This window comes from Armigeres subalbatus, chromosome 1, assembly GCF_024139115.2.
Source record: "Armigeres subalbatus isolate Guangzhou_Male chromosome 1, GZ_Asu_2, whole genome shotgun sequence".
NCBI lineage: Eukaryota > Metazoa > Arthropoda > Insecta > Diptera > Culicidae > Armigeres > Armigeres subalbatus.
The window spans coordinates 316,941,116-316,953,431 of NC_085139.1; the positions used below are offsets into that span (position 1 = coordinate 316,941,116).

At 38.7% G+C, this 12,316-nt stretch overlaps 3 protein-coding genes across 4 annotated transcripts; 2 read left to right on the top strand and 1 right to left on the bottom strand.

Annotated features, from left to right (window-relative positions):
- The first annotated feature begins 791 nt into the window (after positions 1–791).
- Positions 792–3,842, top strand: LOC134207969 (dynactin subunit 4). Its single transcript, XM_062684064.1, has 3 exons — positions 792–1,029; positions 1,088–2,289; positions 3,482–3,842. The coding sequence occupies exons 1-3, from the start codon at positions 901–903 to the stop codon at positions 3,708–3,710; spliced, it is 1,560 nt and encodes a 519-aa protein (XP_062540048.1). The 5' UTR covers positions 792–900; the 3' UTR covers positions 3,711–3,842.
- Positions 3,843–3,844: 2 nt separating this feature from the next.
- Positions 3,845–5,853, bottom strand: LOC134207970 (small ribosomal subunit protein uS11). 2 transcript variants are annotated; one of them, XM_062684065.1, is made up of 3 exons: positions 5,754–5,853; positions 5,238–5,489; positions 3,845–4,228 (listed from the first exon to the last, which is right to left on the bottom strand). In XM_062684065.1, the coding sequence occupies exons 2-3, from the start codon at positions 5,472–5,474 to the stop codon at positions 4,010–4,012; spliced, it is 456 nt and encodes a 151-aa protein (XP_062540049.1). In that variant the 5' UTR covers positions 5,475–5,489; positions 5,754–5,853; the 3' UTR covers positions 3,845–4,009. The 2 variants fall into 2 exon arrangements, with proteins under 2 accessions (XP_062540049.1, XP_062540050.1); XM_062684066.1 differs by having other exon boundaries at positions 5,238–5,484; positions 5,754–5,838.
- A 3,764-nt stretch (positions 5,854–9,617) lies between these two features.
- On the top strand, positions 9,618–10,654 carry LOC134218037 (uncharacterized). Its single transcript, XM_062696912.1, has 3 exons — positions 9,618–9,860; positions 9,952–10,218; positions 10,290–10,654. The coding sequence occupies exons 1-3, from the start codon at positions 9,768–9,770 to the stop codon at positions 10,299–10,301; spliced, it is 372 nt and encodes a 123-aa protein (XP_062552896.1). The 5' UTR covers positions 9,618–9,767; the 3' UTR covers positions 10,302–10,654.
- Positions 10,655–12,316: the final 1,662 nt, after the last annotated feature.

The window sequence follows — 12,316 nt, forward strand, 5'->3', positions numbered from 1 at the left end:
AATTAATGTTGTTTTTGGTAATATTTACGAAAATAAAAAGAATGACAAATTTTTTTGGGGTGACAAAATCGGGTCGAAAACGTGACAAAATCGGGACGTGATAAAATCGGGTCGAAAATGTGATAAAATCGGGGGTAGACAAAATCGGGGAGTGACAAAATCGGGTCAACACTGTATTTTGCCAATGTTGTGAAAAATATCAAACTGAATTGCAGAAAAACGAATTTTACTCAGTCAGCTTGCAAATGTTTGTTTTTATTTCATATGTCAAACGGCGTATTTGACATTTCAAAACAACAAATTATGTTCTGTTTCATACAATACAACGGTCGAAGGGCAGGGTACGGAACTCATCGTGCTATCGTGATACCAGCGTGATTCTGGGTGACAGACATATAATTTTATGCTGTACAGTGATATTGGTATCACATATGTGTCACAAGTATAATGGAAAATAATGAATTTGTTTCGGTGTAATGGTCCAATGCACCGAGTTCATCATTGACGTTTGAGCGGTGCGCTGTTTACTAAGAATGAATATTTTTCATTCATCGAGTTCATGCAAGTGTTCATTTTAGTAAATAGCGCCCGTCTCAAACGTCATTAGTTCATTCGGTGCATTGGACCATTTGAAGGTGTCGTATAATGGTCCAATGCACCGAATGAACACAAGGAACACAATGACGTTTGAGACGGGCGTTACGTAATATTTGAACAGACCCAAAAGGCTTTTCTAATAAAAATTCGGTTGACAAAACATGGTCGGTATATTCACACAAGTTCATGATGACAGACGTGACGTGCGAAACCTGCGATGATGCGTGCGAAACAAAACAAAATCCATGTCAAAACTCTAAAAATTTCAACAATCGAGCTGATTTTTTTTAATAGGTGTTGAAAATGGCCTTTTTCATGTCGCTAAATGTCGTGGAGTATGCCTGCGTATGTGGTTTGTTGAATCCTTTGACAAAATTGTACTTTTGTCGTTACTGCATGAAGCTGCGCTGCGGATTTTGCGTTTGTCATGAGGTGAGTTTTGTTCCTTTTCAGTCTCCATTACCTGAATGATGTCATTGATCCCGTTTAGGTGGACTCGCACTTTTGCTCCAATTGCCTGGAGAACATTCCATCGTCGGAGGCGAAAATTCGAAAAAATCGTTGTAATACTTGCTTTAATTGTCCAAGTTGTCAACACACGCTTTCGGTACGAGCATCGACGACAATTGTTCCAGCTGCGGCTCCGGAATCAGCGAAGCCAGAAGGCGATTCCTCTGGTGATGGCCTAAAAAAGGAGAATACTCCGGAACCTTCTTCCGGGAAGCCTGTTTCTAGGAAGATGTACTATCTGGCTTGTTTAAATTGTCGTTGGAGTTCCAGAGACGTTGGTATCCCGGATCAGACCGTCGCCACTGGGCAATGGCCTGAACCGGAGTATGCCAATGCTACGAGATTTTCATTGCTTTTGGAACATTACCAGTCGGTTGTCCTTCATGACAAGCAAGAGAAACAGGAACTTTGGCGTCGGAAAGCCCCCAAGCAAAGCAAATTCCCGAGTTTGACGGAGCGCACTGGTCTAACAGTGGCAATAATCCGACGGCAAATGGGATGGGCGGATAGTAAAGCTCAGGTCAAATCGACGCCTTTGCCGATCAACAAATCAATTGCCAGCGAGAACGTGGATGAATTGCCAGGAGATATCTTTACCAAGGGATTGACTTTAAAGAACATCACTACATTGGAGCAACGCCTGTCACATCCGGCCAAGCAACCGTTTACGGTCAACAAGCTCTTTCCGCAGCATAAGTTGCTTTCCATAAAGAGGTCATTGCGGTGCCGGCAATGCGACCACAATGTTATCAAGTCGGAGTACAATCCCAGTTCGATCAAGTATCGAATTGCGATGTTCGCGGCGTACCACGTTCCGGAAGTGAGGTTCGTCCGCTGTGAGCCACTGCTCAAGGGCCAAGACTCATTTCTGACCATGAAAGTCATCAATCCTACCACGAATGATATGACGATTACGATTATGGAGCTGCCAATGGAAGCAGACGAGAAGCTGATGATCGAAGAACTTAAATTGGCTGCCGAAAGCAGCGCCTCCTCATCACTGATGATTAGTGGGTTGAGTACGAGCTTGAGCAAGCAAGCCACACTGCTCGAAGACCCGCGGATGGTGGAAACGAAAACGAACGGAATATTCCGGCTGCCCGATTCATCGTTTGTTGTAAACCATCGTGACGATTCGGCCGAGTTCGATGAAGTGGTCCAATCGCAACAGGAAGATCCGAGGTAAATTCTTTTCTGGGCTGGTATTTTTGACTGATAGTGTATTTGAATGGTAATTAGATTCGATTTCTTGTAGATGATGCTCTTGGAATACCTTGAGAATTAACTTCAAGTAAAGGTTTTCTTTTTCTATAATCGGCTTTATAACAGGTTGTTCCTTCTTGGTTAGCCTTGAGCGATATTTTTCATTGCTCATGATTTCATAGATGCCATGGTGCTATGCATTTTTTTATTGTACTACCATACTGCATGAGAAAGGCACTATCGCCGGTAGATGGATTAATTAGGGTTTTTCTTGAATCAAATATTTCATGACGCAGCTTTGTTTAATTCAAACCGCACTAACGGTAGAATTGCCGATGGGTAGGATATCAACATATCAACCATCAAAATTGGTTTTCCCATTTGATCTTAACGCCTTTCTACCCACGATTTTTTTATTCAATAGGAAAGATTTGTCATTGAAGAAAATAGAACAAAATGTATTTGGCATAAAGTCAAACCTCCATGAGTTGATGTTCTATGACTCGATATCGTCTCATGGAAGCAAATTTTGCCATATTAAAAAATATTTTCTGGGTTACTGTGGTCCCTTCTCAAAAGCTTCCCAATTTTCTATTCCACATCTCGATATTTCCATCAGTCGACGGTCCCTTCAATATCGACTCATGGAGGTTTGACTGTATTCGAAATTAGCGGAGCGTAAGAGCATTCGATCATGACGTAGAATAACACATAAAAGTAACGGTAAGATGTGCAGCTACACTGCAAGACCATGCTGAGGGTGGCTGGGCACTATTCGCGGTGCCTAGGAAGCTTCAGGATTGGAAATTTCCTCGATTTTGCTAGGCATAAAAGTCATCATCGTGTTAGCCTCATGATATACGAATGCAAATAAGGAAACTTGAAATAGAAACCTCGCAGTCAAGCACTGAGGAAATGGTGAATGAACACTAAACAGCGTACCGGCAATGTCTCAGTGGGGTATGTTGTAATGCCAACACATGGGATGTCATTGCGAATCTCGAATCGTTGCAACTGATGCGTAATGAACTTCCGATAGTCATATTTATAGGATCCAGAGTGTGATAAAATGAGCCAATTCTTTAAATTAAAATAACTAAATTTCAAATATTGAACACTGCTCCACACCTTTTCAAAGAAAATATTTTAAATAGGTTTTATTGTTCCGTAGATTCATCATTTGGCGCAAGGCAAATCAGATTGCAATAAAATTGGCCGTCCAGCCGAACAAAGATTGCAATCCGGGCGACGAGATCGTCATTGGATTCTCCCTACAGTACACATATGTGAACACCGTCGTTGAGAAGAGCAGCACTCCGACGAAGGGACCTCAGAAACAGGCACTTACTACACGGGTTTACGTCAAGTTGGGACAACTATCCGAATCTGCTTCGTCGTAAATAATGCGCAAAATAATGTTTTCTCATGCAGCACACTCACAATACTATTTATAATCAATCACTTATTATTGTAATCGTTCATATTTAATCAATAATAAAGTTATCGGCTTTTTTCGCTTTAAGTAAAGGCAACATTATTTTTTTGTGTTATCCGAATTTATTCAACATTTTTTTGAATACGATCAATCTCCGCACTTTCTCTTTCGCAAACATGGAATATGTCTTCCGTTGCCTTCTAATGCGAAACCCAGAAACACACACGAAAGAACCACAACGTAGCAGTAGTAGCAGCAGCCACCCTACAGACGACGACCGCGGCGACCTCCCTTCCGGCGGGTGGAATCCGATGGGATTGGAGTAACATCTTCGATGCGGCCAATCTTCATCGACGAACGGGCCAGAGCACGCAGAGCGGACTGGGCACCGGGTCCGGGGGTCTTGGTGCGGTTTCCTCCGGTGGCACGCAGCTTGATGTGCAGTGCGGTGATTCCCAGAGACTTGCACTTCTCAGCGACGTCCTGTAGATGAAAGAAAAAGGTTATTGTTAATAGTGTTCAATAAGACAAAATCATGGAAAATGAGGGTGAGGGACGCCCCGAGTCTCCCCTTCCCAAATTGGTAATTGATGCTTTATTAAAAACGATAGCCTGCTAGTACAAGACTTTTGATCAGCGACGACTGACTTGGCGTAAGACAAGTTAGTGCTGTCCCATTTAATTTCACCACATGATTGAAGTCCATCCTTATTGGTTCGTACTTGACATAGTAAAGTTACAATTAAGGCTTTGGTCCGATTCGCGAATTAAAATCAAATTAAACTTAAAAATGACAATTCAATAATTTCCAAATAACCCCGCCCGCAGAGCAAGATTTCCGAACTGTCACTTTTAAGTTTAATTTGATTTTATTTCGCGAATCGGACCAAAGCCTAAGTGATGGAAGATGAAAATTCGTTACCCATAACCCTGAAGTCGTTTTCACCTTCAACAAAAATCACGAATCTTTTAACCTTTTAGAAAAATCGCGTAAAAATCCGTGCACAAACCCCAAAATTTACGTAAAAACGCGTGAATTTAACACCGCACTACATCAGTGTTCAGTGGTGTAACCACGGGGGTGGTTTTGGACATAAACATCCCCCCGCCCCCCGAGACAAAATTTTTAGAAGGAATTTTGTTTAAAAAAAATGTTCAGAAAACCCCCCAGACCAATTTTCTGGCTACGCCACTACTGTACTTAGTAGGGTAAAGAATCATTTGGACAGCAGCACCTTTCCCGTCCGCAACAATTATTACTCAGGCGCATTGCAACCGAATTATTATTTGTTTTATTTTGTACAAGGTATAGTATTTGTAGATTTCTACTGGTATGCAAAACATCAAGCCATTTCATTGGAATGCGGCACAGTTGTAAACGTTGCGGACTGGAATCGGGGGTGGTATACCCAAATCATTATCTTCCTATTCCAAATTGTTGTGAACACAGGCAATCACGAAAATAAACATACATACGAATTCAAACACTCACCTGAGCGGCCAACATAGCGGCGTAGGGCGAAGCCTCATCACGATCGGCCTTGACCTTCATTCCACCGGTTACACGGGAAATGGTTTCCTTGCCGGACAGATCGGTAACATGGACGAAGGTGTCGTTGAAGCTGGCGTAGATGTGCGCCACTCCGAACACAATCTCACCCTCGCGGACCTGGGGACCCAGCGAGACCTGGACTTCCTCCTTTACGGTTTTGTTTTTGCGGGGTGCCATTATTTGTTAGCTGTGCTAAAATGGGAAACAATAATTACCAAACAGTTCTAAAGCGGTCCATAACAACGGTTCATTGAAGGTTAGGGAAGCTTCCCGTCAGAGATCGTCAACAGGAGGGTGAAGTCGATGACTATTACGGATTAATTTTGCGATAAATAACCGATGAACTAAATCGAATCGATAATACATCGTTAATTCTGCCATATGTACACACTTTAACACTTGCAATATACTTTTATTAAACTCTAAAAGTTGAAAAATCGTAAAAATTTCCTTTACCTAAAAATTTCTCTGTTTTGCTCTGGAGAAACGGAAGTGTAGAAAAGGCTTCGTGTCGGCTGACGTTTGAGAAAGAGCCTTTGCGCTGTCATATTATTTCGTTTTCTCTTTGTTTCGGAACGCATGGAATGTGAATCGACAAAAGGCCTCTTTCACCTCTTTTTACACACGGAAGAAATCACCATATGCACAGTAAAAAACTCCAAAACCTTACACCTCGGGAAAATTTTCCGCCGGATTTTGAATATTGACTGTCCAGAGCCGACCATGAATGTGTCTGAAAGTGAACTGACAAGTGAAGAAAGTTGGACCTCAAAAAAAAAATTCGTTTATTTTACACTCTGACCCTGACTGTGTCGAATTCTGCGGGTTGAGCTAAGCCGGACGAGCGTGATCATATTTTCAGAGCAGTCTTGAACGTCTCGCGAAAAGGTCAATTGATTTAGGCAGTGAACCATTCCACCGATTCGTTTCACTTTTAGGATCTGTCTCATTTGGAGAATTAAACTTAAAAGTGACAGTTCGAAAATTAGAAAATCACCCGCTCATATAGGAATGGCTGGTGCTACCCAGCAATTCCAATAAGACATCGTTGCAAAATGATTCAATATCTGTCAAAAGTAATCTTGCTCTGCGAGCAGGGTTATTCGATAATTATTGAAATGTCACTTTTAAGTTTAATTTGAGTTTAATTCTCCAAATGAGACAACCCTTAGTTAAAATTTGACAGTTCGATGGCTATTTTCTCATCGTGGTTAAAATTTTTCTTCGAAGCCGGACCCATTTGAGTTTTGACAGATAATTATTTCACAGACAAAGTTATTTGGAGCAAAAAAAAAATTGGCGCCAATTTCTCGCGAACAATGTTTAACTAAGGCTGTGAACCATTCCAACGATTCGTTTATCTTTTAGTTAAAATTTGACACTTCGATGGTTATTTTCCCATCGTGGTTGAAGTTTTACTCCGAAGCCGACCCATTTCAAGCATAATTTTTCATAACGACGTATGTAACAATTATGAGGAATCGAATAATCCTTTGCAGAAAGTTGGCAAAACTGTTTTAAAACTGTTTTAAAACTGAATCTTTTTTCAATATTTTTTTCCGCTGGTGTAACGGTCATATTGAAAGCACAGAACAGGCACATGTGAGCTCCCTCGGATGATCTGTTGACACTGTTTATACACATGCATAGGTGCGCTGGTTCGCATGTATGTGAGACCTGATCAAGTGTTGCATTATGCATCGAGTGTGGATCGAGGAGTTGAGCTAGACACAGCAAAGCATGCAGACGTGTGCTATCGTTCGTGCTGCACATTAGAGACGCAAGCATTCGGCTGGTCGATTCGGCCGGTTGTTACAAATGGCGACGAGGATGAAAACAAAACAAAAAAGTGGTGGTTCGAAAATATAATTTGAAACTAAATAAATACAAAAGGGAAATAAATTGAAAAATTGAAGAAGAAAAAATGAATGATGGACAACGTGGAAAAAAGTAAAAAGTGTTAAAAAGCTGAAACAATTTGTCGTGAAATGGACGCTACAAAAACAAAATGGCCGCATATAGCTTGGAATTTTGGAATCATTTGTGTTTGTTATGATGAAGAGGGGGAGTAATGGAATCGTGTATCAAACAGAATTTAGTAAACAAAAAAGTCGACATTGAAATGTTTTCCAGTTCTGTGGTATTAGTGATCGCGTGTAATTTAAACATGAAAACAGTTCCGTCCAATTTTGTTTGAAAAGTAGCTCTTCTAGTATTGTGCCTTGTTAGAAGCAAAACATATTGTAGTATGATTCGTGCAATGTTGTTCACAAGATATGAAGACGGAAGGTGTTCGAACGTTAATGATGTTTGCCAAACGATGATGTTTGTATAAAGTTACAAGGTTGATAAGGCTTCGCACTAATGTCGTTTTCGGTTTAAGACCTGGGTCAGGTCCGACCCCGACTCTGAATAACCGAACGAAAAACGAATCGGGATCGAGTCAGTATGATGGTGTTAGTGAGATCTCAAGCCCCATTATCTGTTTTGTTTTCAGTTCGCACTGCCAGCTGATAGGCAGAAATAAAAATATTTTATCAGATTTTATACAGATTTTATCTTTTGAATTTTGTTATTAGTGTTATTTTGTTTCTTATTATATAAATTGAATGGGGAAGTCAGATTTTTCTTCTGTTAATTGTTTATTTTAAAAATGACAGTTAATCCATCAATAAATTTATGTGATTACAAGCTTGTGATGAATGGCGACGGCAATGTTGATTGCCGTGAAGGAATTTTGGCGCTCTGGAACATTTCCGGTAATTATGCCACGATAAACTGTTATACTGGTTCTAAGTGGCGTTCTGGATAACAGTGATTGTGTTACATTTGAATTATCAATTATGCCATTCAAATGTAATAGAACAAGAAAATATGGAAACACTTTGTAAAAAATCCAATAGAAAAATTATTGAGATTTGGGGCCTTTTATTTTAAAACAAAGAATCAAATCGCACAAGAGTTGACTAACATTTTTGTATTTTCCTCCCAAGAGGGGATCCTTTTTCGCCAAAACTGCAACAACCAAGTATACAAGAAAGGCAAATAGAGCAAGAGAGAGCAATTATACCCAAAGCATATAATCGAATGCACAACGTAAAGGCCACCTTACACCTCGGGAAAATTTTCTGCCGGATTTTGTTCCCCGTGCATTTTAAATGGGGCCGGGATTTTGATTTTTCGTGCCCAAATCCCGAAAACATCGCATATGTAAAAATGCATGGGGAAATAATCCGTGGTCAAAATTCCCGAGGTGTGAGGCTACCTTAATAGTGAATAAATAGCAGCCACAGCTACTTTCTCGTCATTACATTTATCAATCACATTTTCATCAACATTTTTAACCATCATTTTGTTTATAACGGAGCTACCGTCTGAAGTAATCAGCAAAAAAAATATGTCGGTATCTGAATCCATTTCACCATCAGAGAAACTTGAAGACAACACACAATTAAAATAATCCATTTTACGTGCAAGACAGCAACAAAATTGATAAATTCAACAAATGAAACAAAAACGATTAAAAGTCAAATACCCATCCGCACCCTTCCGTGTCTTTCATGTTTTCATTTTCCTTTAGCGTAAACATAAACACCTGTTTGACAGTTTGTGTTCGAATGTATTGGTGAACCTAGGTTCGATCTCGATAAATCGGCAGAGCGAACCTCGTTCGTTTTAGGTCGGATCTGGTGCGTATCGCGATCCAACCTGAACGAATAACCGAACGTTTTGACAGCTGTTACAGCGGATCCGGGGCAGAACTAGGTTCGACCCAGCAATAACCGAAAACGACATAAGATGAAAATGTTTACTTGGTATAAATTGAGACAGTTCCGAACAATCAGTTTGGCTCTGTGAAAATTATGAAATACTGGCTTCGTGCAAACTTGATGGATATTATTAATTGATGTTGGCTGCGTCAAGTTCACTAAAATTCCAGAAAAGGCTGACTTCGTGTAAAGATGTAGCATATTTGCTTCGTGCAGGGTTGATGACTTGAAAACAATGAGGGAGTAGCCTTCGTGCAATGTTGATGATTCTGTCTCTACGAAGACTATGGAAGGCTGGCTTCGTGCAATGATGCAATGGCCATTTTGATAGATTTTACTTTAGGAGTGGTTGCCGATAAATGAGACTCGTGACTCATGCAAAAACGAGTAGGAATGGATTGATACACGTTTACGAGGATGATTATGTGCGATGTGGAATGCGTCTCATTCAGAATAACAGTAATACACTAATAAAATTTCAATCATAAAATTTATTTGCTTGAAAACTATAACTTTTATGAAGTATGGCGAACATTAAGTTTATGTATTTAACAATAAACCTCATGTTATACCCTTTCTTCATTATAGGGTACAATATAACACATATTGACTTAACTTATATTGATCATGTAATCGCAAACATAAACATTATGTTTGAAATCTAATAGTCAAAAATTATATAGTCTTACACATAACTCGTATGTTTGCCGTTCTAAATGGAAGTAAGAAAATTGAAGATCTATGGCCGCATGGACGGAACTCCTCCGAAGTTAAATTTCACTATCGGAAAATGGTAAGAGATTAAATAACTTTCTATTGCTACGATTTGTTATTTGTGTAATTATATTTTGTTTCTTAAAATGGATGAAATTTTTCTTCCATAGCAATTGTGGAAATGCAATGAGATGCACTTCATGGACATCGATCTAAACATGCAAACGCAGATGATGGAATATAGGGAGCTGTGCTCATGCCCAATGATTTGCCAGGATGGGTTGAAATCGGTTGAATTCTTGATTTTTACTGCGGTGCCGGATCAATCAATTCACCGGCGTAGAAAGAGGCATCTTTTAAATTTTGGAACAATGTGTCAGAACGCTCAGTGTGATAGACGGAACTCCTACGAAGTTAACTGTTGTTATCGGGAAATGGTAAAATATTAAATAACTTCCCATTTCTCCGATTTTGTAATTATATTTCGTTCCTTAAATTTCCCTTCCAGGAACCGCAATAAGATGCAACGAACTTCAAGGATGCGACCTAAACATAAAACGCAGATGATAGGATATTAGGGTGCTGTGCTCGTGCCCAGGATGGATTGAAATCGGTTGAACCCTTGATTTTTACCGGTGCCGGATCAATCAATTATTCGCCGGTGCAGAAAAAGGCATCTTTCAAACATGGAATGTGGCTGAGCTCAAAGTGTTTTTATTTTAAATTGCTCGAATGAATTATATTTTCTTGGTGCCGGAATAAGGTGGGACTATTTTAGGATGTCCGTCAATAAAAAATCAGACTAAATTATTGTTTTTAATTTCAATATATTATTGTGAAGTTATGAAAATCCTACATCAACATTATGAGTCATTGGAGAATAAAAGTTATAAACTCCACACATAAATTTTATTTGAAATAAGACCAATAAATGTTATGAATCTTCTCTTAACAATTATTAGAAGGAAATCTATTAACAGTTATGTTTCGTAAACATATTACCTATTTGATAACCCAAATTGCAAAAATCTATGTAGTTTCACACATAATAGGTATGAGGATATTTGCCTCGGTGTAGGAATCCTTTAGTATTATATTAGTATATCATCGGCTTTAATTGTGTATATTAATTTACAGTTTTAACCTTGCAGTTAATAAGTGTAAAAAAGACAAGCTGCGAGGCGGAAATGACCCAGTAAGGGATGTAATGCCAATGACGAAGTAGAAATTACAGTTGATTGAAAAGATGCTGGTCATAGCGAGGTCATAGTGATGCTTGTCTATAAAATGCTTCGTGCAATTAGGAAATGCCTAAGAGGTATTGTTTTGTGCAATCTGGAAATTATTCGTGTTACTTGGAGATGCTACGTGCAATGATGAAACGCTTCGTGCAAAGTGGAAATTCTTCGTGACAACCCGAATAAAAATTACCATAAAAAAACAGTAACTTTTATTGTTACAATTAAATAAAAAACATTAAAATAACAATAAGAAATGATGTGAATTTTACAATACATACACAATACAATCTAAAGTGATACACCATAAAATTTATTGTTATTGAGACTTTTACAATAGAAAAGTGTGGTTGTTAGTTACCGTAACAGTAAGAAAATTTGTTTTTCTCATACATTTTGAAACACAAAACAATAATTTCTAATGTTTACTTATTGTCATAATTTCTGTTCTAAACAATAAAATGTATTGTTTCACAACTGTTTCTACAATTTAAATGGCTCATTATTAATTCATAGAGTTTGCTGACATATAATCATCTTTCTCTTTCAAGCACGTAGGAAGCATGGGCTAGAAGTCCTGTAACGGGTAGACTGCCGTAACAAAATAATATACTTATAGGTACTTATTCGTCGGGAAACGTTTCCCAACGAAAATAAATCCTATTTTTCCTATGCGCTTAAAAGAGAAAGATGTTTAGACGTCAGCAAGATATATTGCAATTTGTATGCATTAATTATATTATCAAAATTCTTGTCAATCAATCAGAATAAAACAAAATTATGATATAATTGTTGCTATTGTAATAATTTTATTTATTCAACTGTACATATTAACCCTATATTCTTGGTTGCGTTCGATTGCCAGCAAAATCAATTGAGAGAATGATTCGAAACGGATTCCTGGATTTAATCCGATGAGTCTTCTTCTTAATTTACCAGAGTCGAAAGTAGCGCTATCCGACGATATGCATAACTATAGTTCTTTATGAAACTTGCAAAAGGATATTTTTTTCACACGAGTTGAAAGTTTATACAACGAATCTAGCCAGTCGTAGAGCAAAACCGTTCAAAAAGGTCTCTTATATTTAAGTCTTCTGGCCCTCAGATGCATTCAATCTAATCTACAAGCATTTCAAGTGGTTGAAACAGTGACCCATTCTTACCTCCATTTGACCCATTGTCACCCCCGACGACGGTACTTCTACTGCTACTGATATCGACCCCGTTGGTAATTAAGTTCAGTTCCGCAGTGTCATGGGAAACTTCTGTGATAAATTCCTACGGAATTTACATCATA

Excerpts from the sequence above, each read along its gene's own strand:
- LOC134207969 (XM_062684064.1), top strand. The coding sequence starts at position 901 with ATGGCCTTTTTCATGTCGCTAAATGTCGTGGAGTATGCCTGCGTATGT. Across the intron at positions 1,030-1,087 it reads GATTTTGCGTTTGTCATGAG|GTGGACTCGCACTTTTGCTC; the intron begins GTGAGTTTTGTT and ends GATCCCGTTTAG. Across the intron at positions 2,290-3,481 it reads TCGCAACAGGAAGATCCGAG|ATTCATCATTTGGCGCAAGG; the intron begins GTAAATTCTTTT and ends ATTGTTCCGTAG.
- LOC134218037 (XM_062696912.1), top strand. The coding sequence starts at position 9,768 with ATGTTTGCCGTTCTAAATGGAAGTAAGAAAATTGAAGATCTATGGCCG. Across the intron at positions 9,861-9,951 it reads AATTTCACTATCGGAAAATG|CAATTGTGGAAATGCAATGA; the intron begins GTAAGAGATTAA and ends TTTCTTCCATAG.
- LOC134207970 (XM_062684065.1), bottom strand. The coding sequence starts at position 5,474 with ATGGCACCCCGCAAAAACAAAACCGTAAAGGAGGAAGTCCAGGTCTCG. Across the intron at positions 4,229-5,237 it reads CCGCTATGTTGGCCGCTCAG|GACGTCGCTGAGAAGTGCAA; the intron begins GTGAGTGTTTGA and ends TTTCATCTACAG.